A 27,767-nucleotide genomic window follows, 5' to 3' on the forward strand; every position below is an offset into this window, starting at 1 on the left:
TTGTGAGCTTTTGTTTTCTTTGATTTTTTCACTCACCCTGCTAAAGGCCAACAAAAAGTCCAGTCCGCCTTTGCGACCGAAGCAGTGCCGTAGCTTCCAGTAGACGAGATGCTCCCAGGCGAACACCAGCAGGCTAAGGCCCATGGCCACTAAGAGCATGTAGAACACGCCGGCCATGTTGTCTATATCCAGCTTGGAGCTCATGACCTCGATCTTGTCATTATGGCAGATCCCAGACAGCCACAGACGCTCGAGCATGTCAATCTCATCTGGACGGACAAAGAAGCAGAGAAGGGAGAGATGATACAGAGATTTGATGGCAAGGAAAAGGAGTTTTATTTGTTTGGCAGCAACAGAGAAAGAAAAGGGTTTCTGGGGGTGGGTGGTGGGCCAGACGGAGTAGCCAGGGTAAAGCCTATTACTCAGATTCTGAGTCGTGCCATGGAAAAAAAAAAAAAAAAAATACAGCTTGTTGGCCAAGCCTCGGCAGAAAATAAATAAATAAATATATATGACCAAACACACAACAACACACACACAAAAAAAATCGGCAAGACACAGCTTTGGTGCAGGGGAAGAAAGAAAAGGGGTCTAGGGAGAGATAATCATAGCTTTGATGGAGGTCTGAAATGGCCTGTTCGGCCCGCTCTCTTGTGATAAGACGAGTCCCGAGTGGCTGCGAGATGAAAGGTAGAGCAGGACGATAGGCTCAGTGCACAACAATCACCATTATTGCATTCATCAGCCAGAGAGAGGGAGAGAGAGAGAGGGAGGGGAGAGAGAGGGAGAGAGAGAGAGAGAGAGAGAGAGAGAGAGGGAGAGGGAGAGGGAGAGGGAGAGAGAGAGAGAGAGAGAGAGAAGAGAGAGGGAGAGAGAGAGAGGAGGGGAGGAGAGAGAGAGGGAGAGAGAGAGGGGGAGAGAGAGAGAGAGAGAGAGAGAGAGGGAAAGAAAGGGAAAGAGAGGGGGGCTGGGAAGTTCTGTTTGAGGCATCACAAGGCTGGGGACACATTAAATGTATAACAGTGGCGAGAGATTGAAGACAACCCTCATGCATAAACAAAAAAAAAAAGCATTCACACATGACTCTGTAATGAGTTAGACCTAAATTATAGTGAGTTCATGTTGAGTCCAATGTAAAATTGAGGGCAATAAGAGGAATGGTGCAAATTTTATTGCACCATTATATGTGGCTTGTATTGTACTGTTTATGATAGATGGACAGACAATGGAAACGGGACTATAAAATGGAGGACAATAAAATGCTAAAATATATTATGTAATTTCATTAAATTTATCAGGACCTTTGAATGCAAATGCATTACAAATATATGCGGTCCAGTCTTTTTATTGAATTTTAAGTACTTTTCTCTTTGCCAAACCCTTCACTGTTAATTTGCATGTTCATTAATGGTGACACTCATCATTTTATGCAATGTGGTTCAACAAGGCTCATTTAGTCCAATCCAGACATTACTCAGCAAATTCACAGCTCTACTATCCTCTCCTCACACAGGCTCGTCACATAACACTGTTTGTGGAAGACATGGAGAGAAGAGGAAAAAATGGTGAGAATGGAGAGAAAGATGGAGGAAGAGAGAGAGAAAGAGAGAGAAAGAGAGAGAAAGAGAGATATATGGGATGGCAGTGACGGGAGACAGAAATCACAAAGCCCTCTGTACTGTACTCTCTGCACTGTGCCACTGTGCATTAGGAACAACACCTAGAGAAACGTGTTGCTGTCTTCATGGAAAATCTCACAAAAGCGATGACGATAAAGGGAGGTGAGATGGCGGTGGTGCCAGAAACACAAAGAGTTCATCGTCTGTGCCTTCATTTCACATCATTCGATACCGAGGCACTGTGCCACCCGGAGCAGCAGCGTACATCAAACATTGTCTCATCAGGACCACAAAATAAAGCCCCAATGCCTCCACAGTGAGTGCAGACTCCACTACCTGAAAGCCAGCGTAATTGACTCGGAGTGTCATCACTCAGGATTTGATTAAGGTTGCTGGCTCAGGGATTAAGTTGTTATGAAACATTTAGCGGTGCACCTATTTTGCTAAACAAATCATGCCTCTCCAACACACAAATCTTATTAGTGTATGGCAGGAGATCTCTTCTCTACTTATTATATCATTTATCCACCCAGGATCCTTACAGGCGTTAAATGATAACACCTAAACCACGATCCAAAGGCAAAATTGATCCTTTTCCTAAAGTCCTAGTTTACAACCACTTTACTATTAATAAACTATAGTTTTGGGGGGGTTGCTGTGGTGCAGCAGGCTGCAGCGCCCATACCATATACGGGTCCGAGTGCCCACAGGGACCCAGGTTCGAATCCAACCTGTGGTCATTTCCCGATCCCACCCCACCTCTCTCTCCCACTTGCTTCCTGTCATTCTCCACTGTCCTGTCCAAAGGCAAAAAAAAGCCCAAAATAAACTATAGTTTTGGCTAATGTGATCATTTCTTTTATGTGATGTCCTAGTCACACTGTACCTTTATTGAACGTTTGTGACACCAAGGTACACATCATTGTTGTGGGTCGCTAAATGATTACATGTAAATGTATTTCTGTCATTTCTGAAGCAAGACACGTGCTCTTGGGCTCCGTTCTTATTCGTGTTCACTAAGCCCACTAAGTAAGTGCTGTTATATCTTTTTATGTCCATCCTGTCAACACAGCGTACATTTGCTAAATGGCTAAATGAAAATTGCTTTGGCCGGACGGTGTCCTTCCTTGCCTCACTGACTGATACCACATCAGCTGCTGCCAAGAAGGCACTATTTGAGGGATCGTTGTCCCTGACGTATGGTATGACTAATGCTGCTGTCCCTCGTCCCCAGGCCAAGTCCTACCGTCTCCCACCAGCTGCAGCAGGGCCAGGTCCAGGGGTCGTTTCCAGCGGGAGTTCTTGCTGAGGGCGAGGCCGTAGCCCGTGGTCGCAAACACCTTCCCCGAGCCGATGGTCATTACCTTGCAGCCATCGTCCCTCCTTGCCATGTAGTTCAGCACGGCTGCATCGTATATAAAGGCGTCCAGTTTGCTGCAGGGCAAAAGGGGGGAGGGGGGTGTATGTGTGGAGGAGGAGGAGGGGGGGGGGGTAGGAACACAAGGCCCAGAGGAAATAATAAAGAGAAGAGAGGAGGTTATACATTGAGAGGGTGAAAAGGAGGTAGAGTTAGAGTGGGCAAGGGAGGACAAATATTTGATCATTAGGGAAAGTGTGTCTCGTGGCTTCAGATAAAACTGACATGCATCAATTATGGATGAAAGCTCTGCAGGACAGCATGTGGAGTGAGAGCAGAATCAGTTCAGTCTCCACTGGCTGCAAATCTGAAACACGTCCAGGTGCCATATGCATTATGTAGGAGGTCCTGGACAACCTTTCCATCCCACCCTCACTATGCAGAGACAGCCGTCCTCCTCTAATAAGCGCGCACACACACAAACACACACATACACACACACACACACACACACACACGCACTACTCGAATACACCCACCCACACACACACACACACACACACACACAAGGTCAGTGCAGAGAGTGGCTGCCCAGCTGCTAAAACAGCACCTGTGGGAATGCTGCCAGGACGGAATATTTCTAGCCAGCTGGATATTAAGGATGCAATTTATAGCAGGTTAACTGTTTAACTTGGACACCAAAATCCTCTAATGGCAAAGGCGATAATGTATCAAGAGCCCTGCAACAACGCTGCAGCTTTGCCTGCAACCAGTGCCAAGGGGGGGAAGATGTCTACAAACTCTCCGATACATCATCCCCGTTCAACTATTTGCATTCAATTACAACAGGAGCTGTGTGTTTGCATCCACAGACGAACACTGGAGTGGTGGTGGACCTGTTAACACACACATGTAGGTGCACAATTGATGAGCTAGTTCCTCTTGTAGACTAAGACAGCCAACAGTGTAGAAATCCATCGGTTCCAGTATAAGTGGGTTTTTGTACAGTGTCTGTCACAAGGGGGAGCAGACACTGTCAAACAGGAGTACACTGGTACCTGTTTGTTTGCGACAACAATGAGCATTCATGACTAAGCCATAATTGCTGGACTGGAGAGCTTGTGAAGTTAATGGCACCTAATCCTTGAAAGGGATTCGAGATTTCTGTTTGAGGTTGGACAACTACCACCGAGAGAAGCAATTTATTTCACCAGTGACTAAGCCTTTGCATACTCCCTAGAGAAAAAAGAAACACTCAAAATGTTTCAGTTTGTCAGCACTAGAGTTTTATCCAAGTAAAAGCAATAACATTATAATTATGTTTATGACTTTTTGCAACAGAAACAATATTACTTTTGCTTTGCTTTCAAAATGACTTTTTAAACGAAAGCCCTAAAAAACTTTGGGCTTTGGGAATGTGGCCTGTTTTCCCCCGATGGTGAGATAGGTATTTGCATTAGTCTCCCTGTCACTTTCTCCACAGAATGGAGACAAGGCAATTTTACATCTCATTGTTCCAACATCCAAGTGGAGTGTGTAGACATATTTTCATTTTCAGCGCAGATGGAACAAATAGCATAAAAGGCGGCTATTTTTTCTATCTTTAGAGATTGCACACACTGTGCACTGTGGTAATAGAGTTTCTATTTTAATGGCTGCGCTATCTGCTTCGATCTGCAGTTAACATCCTCAACCTCTTGGTCAGGTTCTCCTTAAATCTCTCGTCTGGTGCCTTAATGTACAAATGTTTATCTAAATGATACCACTGGGGATGGTGCTACACAATGTTTATATCTTATAAATAACCGTTTTAAGATTTTTTACAACCTTATTTATCCCATTTACCACTTCCGATGGAGGTTTTTATAGGCAACTGGTGTTGCAACTGGTGAAATAAATTCATAAATTGTCATGACACCTCCAACTCTATTGCCAAAAGATATCATTTAGCATGTCATCAAACTTTTATCAGTGCTAACACTTTTGGTGTTGGTGTTTGCAAGGTGTTTGCATACTGTTTAGTTAGTTTGCATGTTTGGGACAAAATATTTATCTCAATGTACTGTATACATCACTCTCAGACACATATAATATGTGAGCATGGACTGACCAAGCAAACAAATGTGATATAGACCCCTTCAGTCCGTTGCTAGAGGATTTGCGGTTTAAACGTTGTAAGTTGTAATGAAAATGTAACAGACTTTAGTGTAGTTTTTGTTTTTGTTTATCTCCGAGTTAAATCATTAGCTGAATATTGTTTTCTGTGTCACCACAAATGCCTTAATATTATTATTATTATTATTATTGTTGTTGTTGTTTGTTTGTCATTGTACTGCTGTTTATATATTTCCTTTTGTCATTGTTTATTGATGTATCATCCCATGCCTACAGTACAATGTAAAGCACATTAAATAACCACTGTGTATACTACATAAGCAAATTAAACTTAAACTTGAACATGAACTTGATCTTGAATATCTGGGGGAAACAAAATCATAGTATGTAGGTTATTTGAAATAGTATTTTCAATAGCGTCCTACTCAAAGGATGCACTGGAACTAACCCTGTCTTCAGGTTGTCGATGGCCTCCTCCACCCCTCTCTGGTTGTTGCGGACCATGTACTGGTGCATGTTGGGATAGTTGCTGCGGATGTTCTCCTCCGTACTGCCGTTGGGGACGGTGCCGAAGCGCAGAGGCGGGTACTGATCGGTGGGATGCTGGAACTGGAGGGGGGCAGAGATGAAAAGCGCGAGAAGAGAGAGAGAGAGAGAGAGAGAGAGAGAGAGAGAGAGAGAGAGAAGGAGGAGGAGGAGATAAAAGAAAGTGAGAACGAAGGATGGGCAGGGATGGGAGGGGAGGGGAGAGGAACGAGGGAGGAGGAGGGAAAAGACAAAAAGGTTTCTGCAAATTTCAGCAGAACGAAAGAACAAACACTCACAAATCCCACCTCAACACCAATGCACCCCCTTGTTCGACAGCTCTAAAGCAGGGGGAAGGGATAAAGCAGCAGAAAGCACAGTGTGCCAAATCGACAGAAATGTAAGAATTATACGGTAATATCCTCAGCTTCAGCACAGAACAGAACAGCAGACAGGAAGGGGCTCCTTTACTGTACCAATATAGCAATTTATGATTTGAGAGAGATGTCTGCTTTTGATTAGATTGATCTCAGACAGTATATCCAATGGGATTTACCATGCAGTTTCTCACATCGACACACACAGTCATACAGTCACACACACAGTCAGTCACACACACAGTAACACACACACACACACACACACACACACACACACACACACACACCTTTTTGTCACTGAGCCCTGACACAGTGTCGATGTATTCCTCCTGGATCATGAAAGCAGCCAGGTTGGCTGTGTAGCTGGCGAGGAAGATGACAGCGAAGAAGGCCCAGATCAGAACCATGATCTTGCTGGTGGTGCCCCGAGGATTCTCCACTGGCACCGAGTTATTAAACACCAGGGCCCACAGCAGCCACACCGACTTGCCTATGGTGAACTTGGAGCCTCCCGCCTCTGCTCGCGTGGATGGGGGAGAGAAAGAATGGATAGACAGATACATAGATAGATAGAGAGGGAGAGTGAAAGAGAGAATGAGAGAAAGAGAGGAAAAGAGGGAAAGAGGGAGATAAAGAGGGGGAGGGAAAGAGATGCAGAGAAACAGGACGAACGTGTATATGTGCGTGTGTGAGAGAGAGAGAGTATAATCAGTAGAGGTCATTACATGAATACAGGAATACAGTCATTGTTATATCACTAATATGAATCAAGTCCCACGCTCTCTGAGCGCCTTTTGTGTTCTGACACCCAAATGACATTACACGAAAGAGGAAATTAGACTGCCTTGTTGCAGGAGAGCAGACACAACAGAGAGATGTGCTGTTAAATGGTGGACAAAGCCGGACCACCAAAAGTTGGTGAGGATTTAATTATTCAGAAGGAGATTTAATAATTAAACAGTCAATTAAGGAGTTAATGGAATGACATTAAGATCCCCAATCCCCCATCACCCAAGCAAATAAGAAGTTTGGTGACTCGGCATTTAACTTCCTTGTAGCTGATCCACTGCATCAGCTTGATCAGAGTGTTAAACTACTGTAATACCCATCAGTAGAATGACAGCAGGCTCTTAACAACACTCACTCTTGCCATTCTGCAGACTGCGGTTGTAGCCAACCGGACTGAAGAACTCGAACAGGAACACGGTCACCGCGACGACCGACAGGCACATGACAAACATCATCACCCACACCGCCGGACTGTAGGGTTCTGAAAAAAACACAAATCCCCGCGAGCAGGATCCGAGTTAGGCTGTAATCAGAACACATTTACTCACAGGAGGAGCGCTTGTTCCCGCACTGCGGCGAGGCTTGGTGGTGCTATCCCAGCCTCCACAGGGAAAGTTATAGTAAAGCTCGAGGTTACCCATCATTGGCTCCTTCTAGGATATTCAATCATGCACTTACGGTAAACAAGAACTTCGTCTTTAATTTTTAAAGACATTTTTTGACTCTGTGCTCCTCTCCTCTTCAAGTGTTTCGGCTATAGGCTAGAGAAGAGCATTATGCGTGTGTAATCATGCATGAAATGCAGAAAGTTTATTAATATTTGAGCCAACACCCCATCAAATTGCAGCTCTCCCTACAGTGCTCCTGAAGCAATGTGTTGTTTGGTGCAGTGTATGATTTTGTCCAAGCCAACACTGCAAGCTTGTTCACCATTTACAGAGCCTGGACTGTGGATCAACGTCACAGTTTATGTGAACACACTCACACACACAAGCACACGCGCGCACACACAGGCACACGCGCGCAAGTACACACACACACATGCATACGCACACACACACACACACACACACACACACACACACACACACACACACACACTCACAGAGACACTGAACAGACAGCTAGAAGACCGCGAGGAGCAAATTCACTGAATTAGACAAAAAGTGTGCTGAATAAGAATCACAGACTCTACCTTTAATTAATCGATTTAAATGAATTCACTGCGCAGTCCAGACATGCCGGTTGGAGAGTATTTAACCTTTCTACCCTCCTTCGTCCTACTCACCCAAAAAGGCTGAGGGCGAGACAGTGCCATTGCTGCGAGAGACCATGACACTGATCCCCGTCTCTACGAAGGGCACCGAGAACTCCACGACCTCTGACCTCTCCTCGTTGATGGTGAGGGAGCCGATGGCCATGTCCGCCCGCTTGGCCACCACCTGGAGCGTGAGGGGGTGAGAGCTACTTAATAAGGTGCAAAGGGATTACGATAGATCTGTCATAGTGTGTGCTGAAGCATTGCATTCTGTGGATATATTTGAAAACAAAAGTAGCTTACAGTTACCGTATTTTCCGGACTATAAGTCGCACCAGTCAAAAAATGTTTCATGAAGAGGAAAAAATCATATATATAAATATATATATATATGTTGCATCTGAGTCGCAGGACTGACCAAACTATGAAAAAAAGTTTGACTTATAGAACAGAAAATACGGTACTTCCACTGACGAGCCAGTGGAGTTTCTATTTGGAGCATGCTGAATTGCTCTTTGACATTTTCAGCTTAATCTAATAATCAATTGTAATGATTAAATCTAATCTAATCAGCGTTCTTCATGTGAAAAAGGCCCTTTGAAGCCAAGAAGAACCCATTCTACATTCATTGTGCCAAAAGAGGATATCTGTTGTGAGCGAATAGATGTTGCATTTGGTAAGAAATTTGGGTGTGACCAGAGAGCTAGAGAAAAGAGAGTGGGGACACTCCTGTAAAAGAGCGTGGGAATAGACCCTTTCAACAATAAAAACAAAAACAATGCTTGAACATTCTATTTGGTTCCCAATCTACTTCCTCTGCATTAAGATAACATATGGAATGTTAAAACGGAAACCTTGTGGGGCAAACTATGATACTGATAATGGAACTCTCTTGAAAGGGTCTATAAGATGGCAGCGCTTTTTTTGGGCAGTCGTGGCCTACTGGTTAGGGCTTCGGGCTTGTAACCGGAGGGTTGCCGGTTTGAGCAAGGCACCTAACCCCTCACTGCTCCCCGAGCGCCGCTGTAGCAGGCAGCTCATTGCATCGGGATTAGTGTGTGCTTCACCTCACTGTGGGTTCACTGTGTGTTTCACTAATTCACGGATTGGGATAAATGCAGAGATCAAATTTGCCTCACGGGATCAAAAGAGTATATATACTTATACTTTTCCATGCCTGTTTTGGGAGTTATGGGAATTTTGGAACTGGTAACGGCCAATCACTTGGACAGTAGTCAATGCATCACTAGATTACACTCTCCAGCGTCTCGAAACTCATCCCACCCTCCTGCGATACAGCCATTCAGAACAGGTTTACTTTTGATCGCGTGGCGCCGACATCAAAGAGTGTCGCGACTCTCTCTTTCTATGGCTCTGGGTGTGACCAACAGGTATGTCACCCGGATGTAACGCTGATAATGCGCCTCTTGTGCCACCACAAGGGGGCACTACAATGTCATTACAATTCACCAGGGCCAGCGACCAAAGAAGACGACAGCACAAATAGGTGAAATGGCTTCTGACCTCCCCAACCATTCCGTTCCACTCCCCATTAATGTTCTTCCCGTGTCGGCCGTTGGTCACCAAGAACAGGTCATAGGTGAAGCCCACTATCTTGGCCAATCGCTTGAGGACGTCGATGCAGAAACCTTTGCAGCAGTGCTTCATGGATGTGGTGCCCTCTGCCACCACACTACAGGGAAAGACAAAAGAGAGAGAGAAAAGAGAGAGAGAGAGAGAGAGAGAGAGAGAGAGAGAGAGATGAAGAGAGAGAGAGAGAGAGATGTGAGAAAAATCCACAATAGTGTGAGGTGCAATGTGAGATAACATGAGATTGGGAGGAAAAGGAGGAGGAAGGGGGGTAAAGAAAAGACAGATATGGTTAGAAGAAGAGACGCCACACACCACACGAGAAGGAGAAGACAGAGAGAGCTGACATGCTATAGACCGATAGATGAAGACATCACACACTGCACTACAGTGGGAGAAGGGGAGCTAGGGATCACATACCACATAAAGAGTGAGAGAGAAAGAAAGACAAAGAGAGAGTGAAGATCACACATTACAAAGAGAGAGAGAGAGATAGAGAGAGAGAGAGAGAGAGAGATCACATTTTACAGGAAAATAATGAGACACCATGCATGGAAGATCTATTCAGAAGGACAACACACACACCATTGGAAGAGAGGAGACTGTACTACACACTAGAGTGAAGTGGAGAGTCGTGTAGGGATAAGATGGAGGAGAAAAAAGGAAACACTGACAGAGAGTACAAACAGACTATGTGATACAAGTCCACTGACTATGTGATACAAGTCCACTGACTATGTGATACAAGTCCACTGACTATGTGATACAAGTCCACTATAGCACCACTGAATATTCATAAGCGTGATGTTATGTATGATTTTAAGATGGATTCCAGATTGCAAAAAAAAAGATCTGGAGAATGTACATGTTCATGTACCAAGAATTACAATTGGTTTGCATTTTCTGAGGATTTGGGCATAAAAATGACTTTTATAGCCTATATATGTGCTTTAACCTCCTTTAATGCAGAGACATTTAAGAAATATTACCAAATGTATTGAGTTATTCATCTAGCGTTACCCTTCCTCTGAACTGTCATGCACTGTCAGTTCTTATTAGGGTAACAATGCTGCACTGAACGTCTGTGTGGTGAGATCATGAGCGCCATGCTGACATTTTAAATGTTTCCGGTAAGGGTAGGAGCTTTGTTATATACCGTATTCTGTGAAAGATACTGACAATTATTTTGAATTGACGAACAGTACTGTAACTCCACAAGTGAGTAAATAATTCATAGAAATCCAAAGTACAATGCAATATATTACAAAAACAAATCCAACGATTGAGAGAGGGATCTCATTGTGACAGAAATTACAATAAAATTTTACCCCTGGAGATTTCCACCCCACAATATACATCTCGAACTTTCAGAAACACATTTTTACAGGGTGATTTAAACATGTAAAATAAAATGAAAATGGTTAAAAAAAAAAAAAAAAAATTACAGAATTTACACAAAACACAAACACAAAAATTGCACGTAAATCTATTTTTAAAAAAGGCTAAATGAAACGAAAGATGCTTATTCTATCCCTTGTCCACCTTCCAATGTGTACTCCCAACACCATGTAACAGGAGCAGCTCCAACACTTCAAACTCAATCTAATTCCCATACCCTCTTCCAGGCCCTTAATTGCCTCTCCCAACGGCTGCATTTTACAACCATTCACAGGAGCCGGGTCCCGATGAAGACTGATTGCACTCTCACTCAACTGGCACCAATCGGCTGTTAAAATATCAACCGTCTGTCTCGACGTAAATTAGCCACTTTTTCTCCAATTTACCTCTCTTTATTTTGGCCCTGATGTTAACTAGATTGAAATCTAAATACTGCCATTGTCCCAGAGAGCAGACTGGTCTTATGCATGATACTGATTAAACCAGTAATTATGCAGTAATTCTTACTACATCTAGGCCAGTGTATTTTATTTACTGCTTATTCATCAAGCATTATTTGTTGTGCTTTGCACGTTTTTCTTACCACTGCTAATTGGGTCTATGTTGTATGTGCACAGTATGTTAATTCAGTGTGTCGTAATTGGCTCCATGGGATATGTGCTACAGTATGTTGTGCTTGGCATGTTGTATGTGCATGCCACATGGGCGTTGTATAGGTGTATATAGGTGAGCTGGACATGCAGTGATGCTTCAGAACGCAACAGAAGTTCCATACAGTATGCTACGACAACGAAAGTGGTACTAAACCTCTTCAGTACTATGGCAGTTCACTTCAGTTCACTGAGTTCAGTTCACAGAGTTCTCTTCATTACATTACATTACATTACATGTGGCTGACACATTTTTAACCAAAGCGACTAACAACAGACCCCACATGCCCCCCCCCACCCCCGCCGTGGCCCATCTCACCCAAGGCCTCCGCACAAAGGCAGGCAGCGACATGAGTGCAGTGCACACCGCTTCTGATGTTCCATTACATCAGATTCCATTGTTTTCAATACCACCCACTTGCACACCACCACTGAGCCCTGTCACCGCGCGTGTGCACGCGCACGCACGTGTCAATTACAATTCAGTTCTATTTCGCTCGGCGCCGCTTAATGAAATCCATTGTTCGTCGAATGTATAACAGCTAGACATTTTGCATGTGCAATTGGCCAAGTGACAGAAAGTGTCATCATGTGGAATGTAGCGAGACACAGAGATGTCGGTGCCTGCTGGGGACGTCATCTTGAAATTCTCTAAACTCGCCACAGTTCCACAACACCTCACCCTTGACCCTTGACCCCTCTGACCTGGAGTTGAAAGAGAGTCTGCAGGGGACGGAGTCGCGGATGCAGCCTGATGCCGGGTCGGCTGACTCCACGATGACGAAGGGCCGCTCCTCCAGCGTGACTACACGCAGGTGCTGGGCGTTGTCAAGCGGCTTGAGGAAAACACCGTCGCGGGACCAGCGGGGGTATCGCAGCCTCAGGACTCCGTTCTCCCAAACGCCCACCTGTAGGAGCACAGGTTCTCCATTTTCTATTCTCTCCAAACATTATCATTCTTTCATCATATTATCCATTCTTTTCTATACCCTTTCTCTCATTTTTTAACATTATACAATAAGCAATATTTATTCTTTACGTCACAAAATGTATTGTATGTAGTCATATTATGTACAATATAAATGTATTGTGTGCATAGTTTTAAGCAAGGCTTTGAACCGGTTCACGGAACGAAAACGAAAACCAGAACCTTTTGATGTTTTGCTAGGAACAGAAACGAAACCAGAAACTTTACATTTTTTTATGTTCCGGAACAGAATCGTTTATCTAAAATAATGTTAATCGGTTAAGACCGTTATTTTTTTCGTTCTTTGACAAGATTTCTGTGCAATAGCCTATGACTTGGTGAGGTTCACTTCCGGTCGTTCACTCATCGGGAGAAATGTAATAGAGAAGCTTTCCGCCAGCTGTAGGCTACAGGCAGAATCTTTTGTCATTTCCCTCTGGGCTCTGACAAGGTTTTGGCCATTTGTTTATAAGTTTAATATTCACAATGGCAGCTATGAACACACCATTGTGGTTTTGTATTGTCTGATGACATAAGAGAGACAAAAATGCACTGATTGGGCCCTGACCAGGTTTGGCCAATTGATGTTCACAATAGCAGCTATGTAGCCTACCATATTTCAGTTATTTGCACAGATTTAGCTATGTGAGTTGCATAGGCTTTTGGATGGATGCTTCTGTAATGCTTTGTGGTTTTGTACTGTTTGATGACATAAGAGAATCAAATGCACTGATTGAGCCCTGACCAGGTTTGGTCAATTGAAGTTCTCAATGACAGCTATGTAGCCTGCCCTGTGTGATTTGCACCAATTGAGCTATGTAAGAAGTATAATGGATATGTGTTCAGTAGTTTGGCAATAAACAACTTGGCAGACATTTTTCTTAATTCATATATGAATAAAATGTAGGCATGTCATGCCTCTTACATAATGTAGCCTATAGTGCTTTTTAATGTTTGATGACGAGATAGAGACATATGTAGACTAGCAATATCGTTTTAAAGTCCTAATGATCAGCCTACTTATTTGTATGTCCCACAGCTGACATGGAACGTTATTAATCGGTTCGGGAACTTTATTTTTTTTGTTCTAACCGGTTCAGGAACATCCATTTTAGGGTTGAACTGAAAACCGGAAACGTTAAAATACTGTTTCTGTTCGGAACGAACCAATTGGGAAAACATTCTGGTTCAAAGCCCTGGTTTTAAGTACAGGTACATTGTAGAGTGTGCTGTGTGTGTGTGTGTGTGTGTGTGTGTGTGTGTGTGTGTGTGTGTGTGTGTGTGTGTGTGTGTGTGTGTGTGTGTGTGTGTGTGTCACACCTCCTCCCAGCCTCTCCCTGCTGAGTACCAGACAACGTCCAGCAAGGGATTGGCCAGGTAGCCTTCGCTGTTGAAAGAGTAGTCCCGTCCACCCATGGTTATGTTGCTAAAGAACCTGAGAGATTGAAGTGGAAACAGAGCAGAGAGAGGATAGGGACAAAGGGATAGAGAGAGAGGAGAGAGGAGAGAGGGAAGGAGTGAGTAGGTGGGGATAAGTAGAGTGTGGCAACAGAGAAGGTTAAGAAAGATGAACAGGACAGGTGATTGGAGGAGGAAGGAAAAGAGAGAAAGAGAGAGAGAGAGAGGAGAAAGAAAGAGAGAGAGAGAGAGAGAGAGGAAGCAAGAGAGAGTGCGTGAGAGAAAAAAAGAAAGAGAGTGAGAGAGAGAGAGGAGAAAGAAAGAGGAGAGCAAGAGAGAGGAGTGCGTGAGAGAAAAAAAGAAAGAGAGTGAGAGAGAGAGAGGAGAAAGAAAGAGAGAGAGAGAGAGAGAGAGAGAGAGAGAGAGAAAAAAGAAAGAGAGTGAGAGAGAGAGAGGAGAAAGAAAGAGAGAGAGAGAGAAGAGAGAGAGAGAGAAAGAAAGACAGGATGTACAGGATGGGCAAAGACACAGGGGAGGTTTGAGGAGGAGAGATAAGAGGTTGGAAATGAGACAGAGAAAAGAAAACAAAAAGGGCAGGATAGAAAAGAGAGAGAGAGAGAGAGGAAGAAAGAGATAAGAGACAGAATAGAGAGGGGAGGAGAGGAGGGTGAGAATGCGATAGAGCAGAGGGTAGAGAGGAGGAGAGGGGGGAGATAACACCACGACCCTCTCATCCCAGGTCAGGTGTGTCTGTTTGTTGTGCTGCACTGGCTCCTAGGGAGAGGGAGAGCGCTGAGGAGAGCTGCGTCTGATAATACCCAGCGGGGCCACAGGATGCCCCGGTAGAGCAGTGGACACATTGAGCAGGGATACGGAAAAGGAGAAAGACTGAATGAATGTGAGAGAGAGAGAGAGAGGGATAGATGAATGGATAGATGGATAAATGAATGAATGAATGATTGAATGAATATGAATGAATGAATGAATGAATGGAATGAATGAATGGATGAATGAATGAAAGGGCAGATGGATGGATTGATGAATGAATGAATAAGGTGAATGAAAAAAAAAAATGAATGAATGAATGAATGGATAGATGGATGGATGAATGAATTAAAGGATGAATGAAAGGGCAGATGGATGGATGGATGGATCGATGGATGAACAAACTAAACAAAAGTCTAGTGTGAGCTGAATCCATATTGGTGAAAATGAACAGATGGGGTAAAATGATGAATGAGTGACTGAATTACCAGATACAAGTGTGAATTAGCGAGTGAATCAAAGGAACAATTAGCAACCCAAGAGAACGGAGAGAAGGAGCGGAAGAATGGGCAGAAGGAATGAAGAGATAAGTAGGTGGAATGAAAGAGTGAATGAGAGCGACATAGCGACAAATGACTGAATAAAAAAGACAGAATAAAAAATGAACAATGAATGAGCCAGGAGGTTGAATACAGTGAGAAAAGAGAGAGAGAGAGAGGGAGAGAGAGAGAGAGAGAGAGAAAGAGAATGAGGGGGAGGAATGGAGAGAGAGAGAGGGAGGGTTGTAGAAAGAGAGAGAAAAGAGAGAGTAGGAGAGAGGGATAGAGGGAAGGAGGGAGAGAGGCAGGAAAGAGAGAGGGATGGAGAGACAGAGAGAGAGGGAAGGAGGGAGGGAGGAAGAAGGGAGGGAAAGAGGGATAGAGAGAGGGATAGAGAGAGAGGGAGGCAGGAAGGACAGAGGGAGAGAGACAAAGAGGAGAGAGGAAGGCAGGAAGGAGAGAGGGATAGAGAAAGAGGAAAGGAGAGAGGGATAGAGAGAGGGGAAGGGAAGGAAGGAGGCAGGAGGTGGCAGCCGCATCCAGCTGCCAACACCTCTAGGGAGAGCCACTTGTGTATCCCCTCCTGTGGCGTCCGGCTCCCAGCTGCACTCTGAGACCCTCAGCTCATCTTTAACAGCCAGCCCATCAGAGCTCTTAAGATGCGGGGGAATGACACAGAGAGAGAGAGAGAGAGAGAGGGAGGGAGGGGGAGAGGGAGACAGAGATGCTCTGGCACATAGTCATGGCAACGGGCAATGCCTCAGAGCAGCCGTGAGTGAGAGAGGAGTGTGTTGCAACTGACAGCGTTCAACCTTGAAACCCGCACGAATGAAATTCATTATGAATTTGTCAGCAATTTTTCTTTCAACCCTACCCCTCTCTGTTCTGTTCATTCACTCTTTCTTTCTTATCTTTTTCTTTGTGTTGAGGGAGACTTCTCTCTTTACAGTGGACACACTTTCATTTTTTATTCCCCTCATTACAAGAGTGACATGCACCTTATTTTTACGAGATTTCTTCCAATAAATCTCCAACCTCCCCCTACCCCCCACCTCTCTTTTGTCGTGCTTCTCCTCCAGTGGTAAACGAGTGTTTTGATTTATGATGTATAATTTATGAGATGCTCTGTGTTATACAGTATTTCGGTCCAGTGCGACTGTGGCAGCAGTAGCAGGAGCTGTTTGTGAGTGTGGACGCTCCAGAGGACTGCAGCCACACGGCACTGTCGGGAGCCAGAGGACATCTCAATCTCCACCTCTCCACTCCTCTCCTCTCCTCTCTTGTCACTCCTGTCCTCTCACTCTTACTGCCCACTGTCTCACTGTCTTAATTTTACCCTGTGTCTCGCTATCCTTCTCTCACTCCTTTCTTCTCCACACTCCTCCAGGGCGGCAACAAACAATTATTTTCAGATTCGATTAATCTGCCGATTATTTTCTCGATTGATCAAGCACTTGTTTAAAGGAGAAATTGGTAAAAAATGGCGAAAAACTGACAGAGCTCAAGCATTATGTCCTCAAATGCCTTAAGTCCATACACCACAGATGTTTAGTGTAGTCATAGAGGACTAAATAAAGTCAAACATTTCCAAGTTTAAGGAAAATTCAAAGAACTTTAAGGATAGGAAGTTTTCTCAAAAATAACAGCTGATTAATGATTACCAAAATAGTTGCAGATTAATTCAATTTAAAATACAATAATTAATTGATTAATTGATTAATTGTTGCAGCCCTACTCCTCCTACTCCTCTTCCTCCTCCTTCTCTTCTCTCTCTCACTGCTCACTTGTTCCCTCTCTTTATTTTCCCTCTCCTTCTCTCACTCTCCCCCTCTTCCCTCTCTCCTTTTCCTCTTCTCTCACTCAGGGTTCCCACTCTAAGTGAAATGTAAAATTCCATGTCTTTTCCCTGACTTTCCCTGGCAAAAAAATTGAATTTCCATAACCTACTATATAATGAAGGGTACAATATACCGACCAAAGATTTCAGAACAGTCGCATAGCATTCAAGATTCTTTTACTTTGTTAGAGAGGGAGATTAATAAATGGCCATTGACTAACCACAACTACTCAAACAAGCAGTAAAGCGAATAACCAGATGAAGGGTTCAGATGCAAAAGCCTCTAAATGCCACCTATGTCAAAAATGAGATAAAGATGGTGAGGGGATGCTCTCCACACATAGTATAATGCTTAATCAAATAATTTAAATTCTAAACCCACTAAATACCACTCTTCCTGGTCTGAAATATCGATTTATAGGCAAAAACCTATAGGAGCCTGAATTTAAATGCTCATTTAAAAGAAAAGTGGTCAGACGGATTTAGAGGGTTTTGCATCTGAACTCTTCAGATATACACCAATTCTGAGTGGAAATATATTTGTATCATTGTATTTTGGCAAGTACATTTTATACTGCTACAACAAAATTCCATTATATTCCAGAAATGGGAAATGGGAACCCTGCACTCTCCCCCTCATCCCCCTCTCATTTCAGTCTCCTGCTCTCCTCCCTTTCCCTCCTTCTCTCACTGTGTCCACTTGTTCTCTTTTTTTTTATTTCTCCCTCTTTCGCCCACTCTCCCCCTTCCCCCTCTCATTTCACTCTTCTCCTCTCCTCAGCTCTCACTCTCCACTGACTCACTCTCCTCCTTTTGCCCCTCCTGCTCTCTTCTCTCCTCTCCTCTCCTCTTTTCCTCTCATCCGTCTGCCGAGAGGCAACACAACATGATCGTGATGGATAGGGCTCCTTAAATGTCACACAAACAGGGACATGCATCAAAAAACACACACTGGCACACATACTGTGCACACACACACACACAGACACACACACACAACACACACACACACACACACACACAAATAATCGCACACTTTCAAAGACACACACTCACTTTGCGGCCAGACACTCGGCGGGGGTGGGTGGATGGAAGGTGAATCAGATCCATTGATCAGAATAAGAGCAACGAGGGAGAGAAATCTCCCTCTCATTCCCTCTCTATCCCCCCTTCTTTCTCTCCCTCTCTCTCTCTCTCTCTCTCTCTCTGTGTCTTTCCCCTCCCCAGCCCCCCTCTTTTTTCACATGATTATTTTGAAGCTTCATCCGGAAATAACACGAGTTTAAAAACAACATTTATGCCCGTGGCCCACATCCATTTCATTTGGGGAGCGGAAGGCACAGAATGTGACAGCATGCTAGGATTCCATTCCAACTCGGAATCCACACAACCACTGATCTTTCCTGCCTGGTGCAATGTTGTCATGGCGACAAAGTCATTGACATTACATGTGTTTATTTTGCTTTTTTTTCCTCTCTCTCTTTCTTCCTCTCAAATCCTGTACATTGTCGAGAAAAACAAATATTCTCAAGCTACGACGTATTTGAATACAGATCACAGATCTGAATCCTGGCACAAACGCTGAAGACACAAGAGAGAGGACAAAGATGGGATGACGACGTACTGTACCACCGTGAAAGAGGATGGAAAGAAGAAGAGAGAATAAAAACGACAGATGACATGAAGGGGAAAAAGAGAGGGTAAGACAGGAGTCTGGGGAGGGGGTGAGAGAAATGGAGGAGGACAGTAAACCACATCTGAGAGAGAGGGAGAGGCCAGTATTTAAACATCAGAGACATTCAGAGGATTTTAATGTGTCCATTAAAACTACATTAGCATCCTGATGAGGAACGGCTGCTTCTTTCGCTCTGTGTTTGTGTGTGTCTGTGTGTGTGTGTGTGTGTGTGCGCGTGTTGATGTGTGTGTGGGGGTGTGGGTGTGTGTGCCTGTTGATGTGTGTTTGTGTGCGTACATCTGTACAAATTTGTGCAAGTGTGCATTTGAGTGCATCAGAGCATGTGTATGCTTTAGTGTGTCAGTCAGTGTATGAATGAATGTGTCACTGTGTGTGTGTGCATGTGTGTGTCTAGGTGCATTTGTGTAATTACACAGACGCACATCTGTGTCAGAACGCAGACCGTGTGCAGTGGTGTGTTCTGTGGATGCCTTTCACAATTGTGTTTGTGCACACATGCCTTTAATACATATTAACCTTTTGTGTCTCCACCATATTTTACCCAATTAACCAATTTACATGCAAAACGCTGCCACATGCAAACACTTCCAGGGAGAGACAGAGAGGGAGAGAGAGAAAGAGAGAGAGGAGAGAGAGAGAGAGAGAAGAGAGAGAGAGAGAGAGAGAAAGAAAGAGAGGGAGAGAGGGAGAGAGAGAGAAAGAGAGGAGAGAGGGAGAGAAAGAGAGAGAGGGAGAGAGAGAGGAGAGAGAGAGAGAAAGAAAGAGAGGGAGAGAGGGAGAGAGAGAGAGATGAGGGGAAATAGGGGAACAATACAATAGAAGAGGGCAAAGCTCAGAACTGATAAATAAACAGCGCCGATAGAGACCAGCAGGAAATGGGGGATGAGGCATGAGTGAGTGGGATGAAATAGAGAGAGATAGCATCGCTAGCGAGATAGCTCCGTCAACAAGCAAAGAGGAGCAAACGTGAGGAGAGAGATGGCCCAACAGCAGGACTAATCTCGGGAGAAAGGGGGTGATGAAGAGCCTGGCGCCCAGGTAGGACGCCGGAGGAGCAGAGAAAGGAAGAGGTGAGGCGTGCAAGAGGAGACGGGGACACAGGGAAGACATGAAAGAAGGAGTTCGGTGCGCGCGGGGGGATAATTATACAATTATCTACCCAGCATGCTGAGGCAACAACAGGAGACTCTTACACGCAGATTCCTGACAGCAGTGGCAGTACCGGCAGCCGAACAGTAGGGGGCAACAAATCTGTGCGACTGGCTGCGGGGACTTATCGCCACTTAATTTTCTGCTCATGGTAGCAATGACTTCAACATGGGGATGGTGATGGTTGTGTGTGTGTGTGTGTGGGTGGACTGGTCTTAACATCCAGGATCTCACTCCCCAAAGGCACACAACCTGAAACTCTGTGAGCTACGTGGTGACAAAAAATAGCCCTGAAATATGCTTGCGCTACACACTTATGGTGAAGTCAATTGAGTGAGTGAATGGGGGGAAAAAAGAGCTGACCCTGACTACTGCAGCAGGCTGAAAAAGGGACTGAATAGAGCTGGAGAGGAGCATCATGGGAAACGTCTCTCCCATCGTACTGTGGGCTTTTTGTCGACAGCCTGGCAGTGTGCTCTGGAGAGTGGAGGACTGGCTTGATAATTCTGACACAGTGGTGTTATAACTACTGAGTCATCAGGTCTCCGCAGCACAATCTGTACTGGTAATATTCACCTTCCAGCAAGTCCTGCCACTGCCATTTTTCATTTGGCTGAATACATAAAAATGGGTTGCTGCCCAGTTTATGTTGTTAAATGTGACATAGCCATGAAAAATAAAGGCTTTTTATAAATTTTTGGATACGAAGAGTGCCTTGGATTTCCTCCTTTTTCAAATAACGTTTGTATTCCCTACACCAAAGAGCACCTTCGATTTTATCTAATTCCTGAGCACTTTGGATTTTTCCTCATCACATAAAAAAAAAACACACAGAAAGCTTTTATTTTTCAAATTTCTACAACCATTAAAATGTATTCAAATTCAAGTTCTTTTTTACAAGGACAGCCCTGATTCCTTTAAAGACAACATAAAACTTCTGGCTAGGAAGATGCTTTCTAATAACCTGCTGGCATCCAATCCAATCCAATCATGCAGATTCATTAGACACCCCCGTTCTCACCTAATCCCCATCCGTATCCCTTCAAGGCCTGGTTCCCGGGCTCGGTGTTGCAGTTGCCGGCGAAGCTTGTCCACCGCTGGCCGCCGCATTCCTCACTGGAGTGCCATGGCGCCAGTGGGGGTGAGCACACGCCTTGAGATGCGGTGGCTACTGGCCCCTCCAGCTCCCTGGGGCCGCACGGCCAGCGCGGCAGCCTAAGCCTCCATGCCCAGGCCAGAGAGTGCCGGGCCCACGGCGAACCACAGGTGGCACGGTGGCGCGGGCTCCGGATCCACGCCTAGGCCCGAAGACAAACTCGGCCTCCTCCTGGGAGCAGTAGAGCAGACGCACCTGTGGAGCGGGAGAAGGGCGTGGGCTGAGGAGGGAATCATGTTGAGACAGGCTAAGACGGAGAGAGTAAATGAGAGAGAGAGAGAGAGAGAGAGAGAGAGAGAGAGAGAGAGAAAGAGACAGAGAGAGAGAAAGAGACAGAGAGGGTTGGGTATAGAGACAGTTAAGAGACGGAGAGACTGAGAGAGAGAGAGAGAGAGAGAGAGAGAGAGAGAGAGAGAGAGAGACAGAGAGAGGGCTGGGTAAGGTTGAGACAGGCTAAGAGACGGAGAGAGAGAATGAGAGAGAGAGAGAGAGAGAGAGAGAAAGAGACAGAGAGAGAGAAAGAGAGAGACAGAGAGAGGGCTGGGTAAGGTTGAGACAGGCTAAGAGACGGAGAGAGAGAATGAGAGAGAGAGAGAGAGAGAGAGAGAGAGAGAGAGAGAGAGAGAGAGAGAGAGAGAATAGAGGGCGAAGAAGCTGGGAGACATAAGAGACGGAGAGAGAGAATGAGAGAGAGAGAGAGAGAGAGAGAGAAGAGAGAGAAAGAGACAGAGAGAGAGAGAGAGAGAGAGAGAGGAGAGAGAGAGAGAAAGAGATGAGGAAGGGTGGGGTGGTTGAGACAGGCTAAGAGGTGGACGGAGAGAGAGAATGAGAGAGAGGAGAGAGAGAGAGAGAAAGAGACAGAGAGGGCTGGGTAAGGTTGAGACAGGCTAAGAGACCTGAGGCAGAGAGAATAAGAGAGAGAGAGAGAAAGAGACAGAGAGAGGGTTGTGAAGGGTTGATGTTGCATAGATTGAGAGAGAGAGAGAGAGGCAAGGCAGTAAATGAGAGGAGGGTAAGTTTGAAACAAATGGAGAGAGAGAGCTGATGATCCACAGAGAAAGGATAAAGAGAAGGAGAGATAGAAAAGGGAAGCAAGGATACACCTGTAGATGGGAGGAGGAGAATAGAGACCAAGTTAATGAGAGATGAAGAGAGAGAAATGGATAGAGAAAAAGAGAGGAAAGGAGAGAGAGAGGGATAGGGAAAAGACAAGAGAAAGGTAGCATTCACCCCCAAAGATGAGGTATGGATAGGAGGTAACCAAAGATGGAAACCTGAGAGACACGAGAGATAGAAGCAATGAAGAGAGAAAAGGGACAGGGTAAGAGGAGAGACAAGGTAAAAGGAAGAGATGAATCATCTGCAGCAGAGGACAAGTGGAGAGAGTAAGGCAGGGAAACATGGAGAACAGGGGAGGCAGTGAAAGACAGGAAAAGGACACACACACAGGGGAAAAAGGAAAGAAAAACAGTGAGACAGTGACATAAAGAGAGAGAGAGAGAGAGAGGGAGGGAGAGAAACAGTGTGAAGGAGGAACAACAGAATGATGTAAAGTGAGAGTGAGAAACTGAGATGCAACCGAGACAGAGAGTGAGAAAGAGAGAAGGAACAGACACGAGCGGTGTGTGTGGGGTGGGGGGCAGGGGGTGAGTGACTGAGGAGCAAGCAATGAGAGTTGTCGAGGAGCTAAAACCAAAAATGTTTCGGTATCAACTGAAAAGAGCTGCCATGAAAGTTTGAGACGAGACTTAAGACGGGGAGGAAAACGAGAGGAGAGAGGGAGCAGAGCTGAGGAGGAGTGTTTTTGCGTTTGTGATCAGGGAGCCGGGGTGGGTTAGTTCCTCCCGCAGCTGCCCCGCTCTCTCTGTTGCACCTCTCCCAATCAGCGGCTGATTAAAACCCTCTCCAGCCAGTTCACCGCTTCCTTAATCAGTCCAGCCACACTGGAGAGAGGCAGCAGGATATTAGAAAGCTAGACACCCATTGTGCCCAGAACGACGAAACGCCACCAACATGGTGGGGAACAATCACTGGAGGCCAGGAGAAACAGGTGTCTCTGACTGGTGGAATCAGACAGGTGTCTCTGATTGCCGGCAAGTGCTGCCTATAGACAGAAAGGTGTTTTCCTCAACAATATGGTGGCCGCTCACGATGCTGCTACCTAATAGAACTCGACGACAATGCTGCTATCTAGCTTTAACATCTATGGCTGGTAGGGGTGAGAGAGGAGTGAGAGGAAGGGAAGGAGTGTGGTGGGACATGCAGGTGTGTGTGTGGGCAACACATGCATAAACAGCAGAGCCCCAGAGTGGAGGGTCAGACGCGAAATGTGTGTTAGTACACTTCGATCCAGAATATTTGTGATGCCACCTCCTCATCCGGGTTCCTTAACCTCCCTTTTACGCCATTTTAAAGGCCACGTGAGGAAGAGAGAGGGAGACAAATGAGAAAGAGGGAGAGAGAGAGAGGGAGAGAGAGAGAGAAGGGAGGGGGGGAGAGAGGAGAGAAAGAGAGAGGAGGAGAGAGAGAGAGAGAGAGGAGAGAGAAAGAAAGAGAGGGAGAGAGGGAGAGAGAGAGAGATGAGGGGAAAATAGGGAACAATACAATAGAAGAGGGCAAAGCCTGGGAACTGATAAATAAACAGCGTACGACAGAGACTAGCAGGAAATGGGGGGGATAGCATGAGTATGATGAAATAGAGATAGTATCACATGGTGATAGGCTCCCACAAGCAAAGAGGAGCAGAACGGTGAGTAGAGAGATGGCCCAACAGCAGACTCAATCTGGGAGAAAGGGGGTGATGAAGAGCCTGTGGTGTGATTGGGGAGCAGAGAAAGGAAGAGGTGAGGAAGCAGTAAAGGAGGAGACAGGGACACAGTGGAAGACATGAAAGAAGGAGTTCGGTGCTGGCTGGGGATAATTATACAATTATCTACCCAGCATGCTGAGGCAACAGGAGACTCTGGCACGCAGATTCCTGACAGCAGTGGCAGTACCGGCAGCCGAACAGGGGGGCAACAAATCTGGTGGCGACTGGCTGCGGGACCTCATCGCCACTTAATTTTCTGCTCATGGCAATGACTCAACATGGGGATGGTGATGGTTGTGTGTGTGTGTGTGTGTGGGTGGACTGGTCTTAACATCCAGGATCTCACCCCCAAAGGCACACAACCCGAAACTCTCAGAGCTACGTAGACAAAAATAGCTCCTGAAATATGCTTCATGGGCTACACACTTATGGTAAACACCTGAGTGGAGGAATGGGGGGAAAAAAGAGCTGACCCTGATTACTGCAGCAGCTGAAAAAGGACCGAATAGAGCTGGAGAGAGCATCATGGAAATGCCTCCATCGCATTGTGGGCTTTTGTCTATTGTGCCTGGCAGTGTGTTTCGAGAGTGGGAGGACTGGTTTGATAATTCTGACACAGTGGTGTTATAACTACCGAGTCAACAGGTCTGCAGCACAATCTGTACTGGTAATATTCACCCAGCAAGTCCTGCTACCGCCATTTTCATTTGGTCGGAATACAAAATGGGTTGCTGCCCAGTTTATGTTGTTAAATGACACAGCCATGAAAAATAAAGGCTTTTATAAATTTTGACACGAAGAGCTCTCGGATTTCCTCCTTTCAAATAACGTTTTGTATTCCCCACACCAAAGAGCACCTTCTGATTTTATCTAATTCCTGAGTTAATTTTGGATTTTTCCCTCATCACATATAAAAACACACAGAAAGCTTTTTATTTAAATTTCAACTAAAATGTATTCAAATTAAGTTCTTTTTACATGACAGCCCTGATTCCTTTTAAAGACAACATAAAACTGGCTAGGAAGATTAACAAATTCGTTGGCATCCAATCCAATCCAATCAGCAGATCATTAGACACCTCTGCCTTACCCCAATCCTGTCCGGTATCCTTTCTGCGCTCGGTTCCCGCCCGGTGTTGTAGCGCTGTCGTGGCGGCTGTCCACCGCTGGCTGCCGTACTCTCGCCGGAGTGCCATGGCGCCGTGGGTGAGCACCGACACGCCCTTGGAGATGCGGCGGCGCGGCTCGTCCCTCCAGCCCTGGGGCCGCACGGCCAGCAGCGCCTTGGGCAAGCCCTCCATGCCCAGGCCAGAGAGTGCCGGGCCCACGGCGAACCACAGGTGCGACGGCGTGGCCTGACCGGTCGCCCAGGCCGCCCGGAAGACAAACTCGGCCTCCTCCTGGGAGCAGTAGAGCAGACGCACCTGTGGAGCGGGAGAAGGGCGGGGCGGGAGAGGAGAGGGAACGGTTGAGACAGGCTAAGAGACGGAGAGAGAGAATGAGAGAGAGAGAGAGAGAGAGAGAGAGAGAGAGAGAGAAAGAGACAGAGAGAGAGAAAGAGACAGAGAGAGGGCTGGGTAAGGTTGAGACAGGCTAAGAGACGGAGAGAGAGAAATGAGAGAGAGAGAGAGAGAGAGAGAGAGAGAGAGAAAGAGACAGAGAGAGAGACAGAGAGGGCTGGGGTGGGCTGAGGCCAGGCTGAAGAGACCTGAGAGAATAAGAGAGAGAGAAAGAGAGAGAGAGAAAGAGACAAGAGAGAGAAAGAGACAGAGGAGAGGGCCGGGGTGGGGTTGGGGTTGATGGGGGCCAAGAGACCTGGGAGGAGATATAGAAATGAGAGAGAGAGAGAGAGAGAGAGAGAGAGAGAGAGAGAGAGAGAGAGAGACAGAGAGAGGGCTGGGTAAGGTTGAGACAGGCTAAGAGACGGAGAGAGAGAATGGAGAGAGAGAGAGAGAGAGAGAGAGAGAGAGGAGAGGAGATGAGAGAGAGAGAGAGAGAGAGAGAGAGAGAGAGAGAAAGAGACAGAGAGAGGGCTGGGTAAGGTTGAGACAGGCTAAGAGACCTGAAAAGAGAATGGAGAGAGAGAGAGAGAGAGAGAGGCTAGGTGGAGAGGAGTATTGGGTGTAAGGTTGAGACAGGCTAAGAGACCTGAGAGAGAGAAGTCAAGAGAGAGAGAGGAGGAGAAAAGAGCAGAGAGAAGCCGGGTAAGGGTTGGATTACAGGCTAAGAGACGAGAGAGATGCGCAGTAAATGAGAGGAGGTAAGGGTTGAAACAATGGAGAGAGAGCTGATGATCCACAGAGAAAGGATAAAGAGAAGGAGAGATAGAGGCAAGGAAGCAAGGATACACCTGTAGATGGAGGAGGAGAATAGAGACCAGTGGCTGAGATGAAGAGAGAGAAATGTGGATAGGAGAAAAGAGAGAGGAAAGGAGAGAGAGAGAGGGATAGGAAAAGACAAGAGAAAGGTAGCATTCACCCCCAAAGATGAGGAGGATAGGAGTGTAAATCAAAGATGGAAACGGAGAGATACGGAGAGATAGAAGCAATGAATAAGAGGGTGAAAAGGGACAGGGTAAGAGGAGAGATGCAAGGTAAAAGGAAGAGGATGAATCATCTGCAGCAGAGGACAAGTGGAGAGGAGTAAGGCAGGAAACATGGAGGCAATCAGGGAGGCAGTGAAAGACAGGAAAAGTTACACACACACACAGGGGAAAAAGGAAAGAAAAACAGAGGAGACAGTGACATAAAGAGAGAGAGAGAGAGAGGGAGGGAGAGAAACAGTGTGAAGGGGAGGAACAACAGAATGATGTGTAAAGGAGAGTGAGAAACTGAGATGCACCGAGATTCAGAGAGTGAAAGAGAGAAGGAACAGACACGAGCGGTGTGTGTGTGGGGTGGGGGGGGCAGGGGGCAGTGAGGACGGAGGAGCACGGGAGAAAGCCAAGCCGCCGAGGAGCTAAAAACCAAAAACAAGCTCGTATCAACTGCAAAGAGTCACATGAAAGCAGCCTGAGACGCAGGGACGAAGACGGGGGAGTGAAAAAACGAGAGGAGAGAGGGAGCAGAGCTGCGGAGAGCAGCCATGCTTGTGATCAGGGAGTCAGTGGGGTTAGTTCCTCCCAGCTGCCCCCGCCTTCTGTTGCAACTTCCAATCAGCGGTTGATTAAAACCCTCTCCAGCCAGTTCACCCGCTTCTAATCAGTCCAGCCAGCACACTGGAGAGAGGTAATAGTATTGATATTAGAAAAGCTAGATACCGCATTAAAGTTCAGAACGGACGTAGCCGTAACGCCACCATCAGCGGTGGGGGAACAATCACCGGAGGCCAGTGGAGAAATGAAAAGTTCTGACCGGTATCAGACAGGTGTCTCTGATCGTCGGCAAGCGGCGCCGCCTATAGACAGAAAAGGTGTTTTCCTCAACACACAGGGCCGCTCAATGCGATGCCACACCCACCAGGAACCTCGACGGACAATGCTGCTATCTAGCTTAATATCTATGGTTGGTAGGGGGTGGAGAGAGGAAGGGAAGGAGTGTGTGTGGGTGGGATAGCGTGTGTGTGTGTGTGGGGGGGGACCAACACATGCATAAACAGCAGAGCCCCCAGAGAGTGGAGGGTCAGACGCGAAATGTGTGTTAGCGCCACTCTGATCCGTAACATTTGTGATGCCACCTCCTCATCTGGGTTCCTTAACTCCCCTTTACCATTTTAAAGGCCACGCAGGAAGAGAGGGAGACAAATGAGAAAGAGGGAGAGAGAGAGAGGGG

The 27,767-nt window shown here is 46.0% G+C and overlaps 1 protein-coding gene across 1 annotated transcript in view; it reads right to left on the minus strand.

Moving 5' to 3' along the window:
* Window positions 1-27,767, minus strand: part of grin2da (glutamate receptor, ionotropic, N-methyl D-aspartate 2D, a) — a gene marked incomplete at its 5' end in the record, with an annotated part of 45,849 nt that overhangs the window by 6,842 nt on the left and 11,240 nt on the right. Inside the window, 12 exon segments of the mRNA XM_048230171.1 lie at window positions 37-269; window positions 2,866-3,053; window positions 5,540-5,700; window positions 6,284-6,513; window positions 7,141-7,266; window positions 8,074-8,227; window positions 9,568-9,736; window positions 12,387-12,589; window positions 13,969-14,154; window positions 21,294-21,383; window positions 22,419-22,462; window positions 25,088-25,421. Of these exon segments, the coding sequence (XP_048086128.1) occupies window positions 37-269; window positions 2,866-3,053; window positions 5,540-5,700; window positions 6,284-6,513; window positions 7,141-7,266; window positions 8,074-8,227; window positions 9,568-9,736; window positions 12,387-12,589; window positions 13,969-14,154; window positions 21,294-21,383; window positions 22,419-22,462; window positions 25,088-25,421 (2,118 nt within the window).

The sequence above is a fragment of the Alosa alosa genome, chromosome 20 (assembly GCF_017589495.1).
Source record: "Alosa alosa isolate M-15738 ecotype Scorff River chromosome 20, AALO_Geno_1.1, whole genome shotgun sequence".
NCBI classification, from domain to species: domain Eukaryota; kingdom Metazoa; phylum Chordata; class Actinopteri; order Clupeiformes; family Clupeidae; genus Alosa; species Alosa alosa.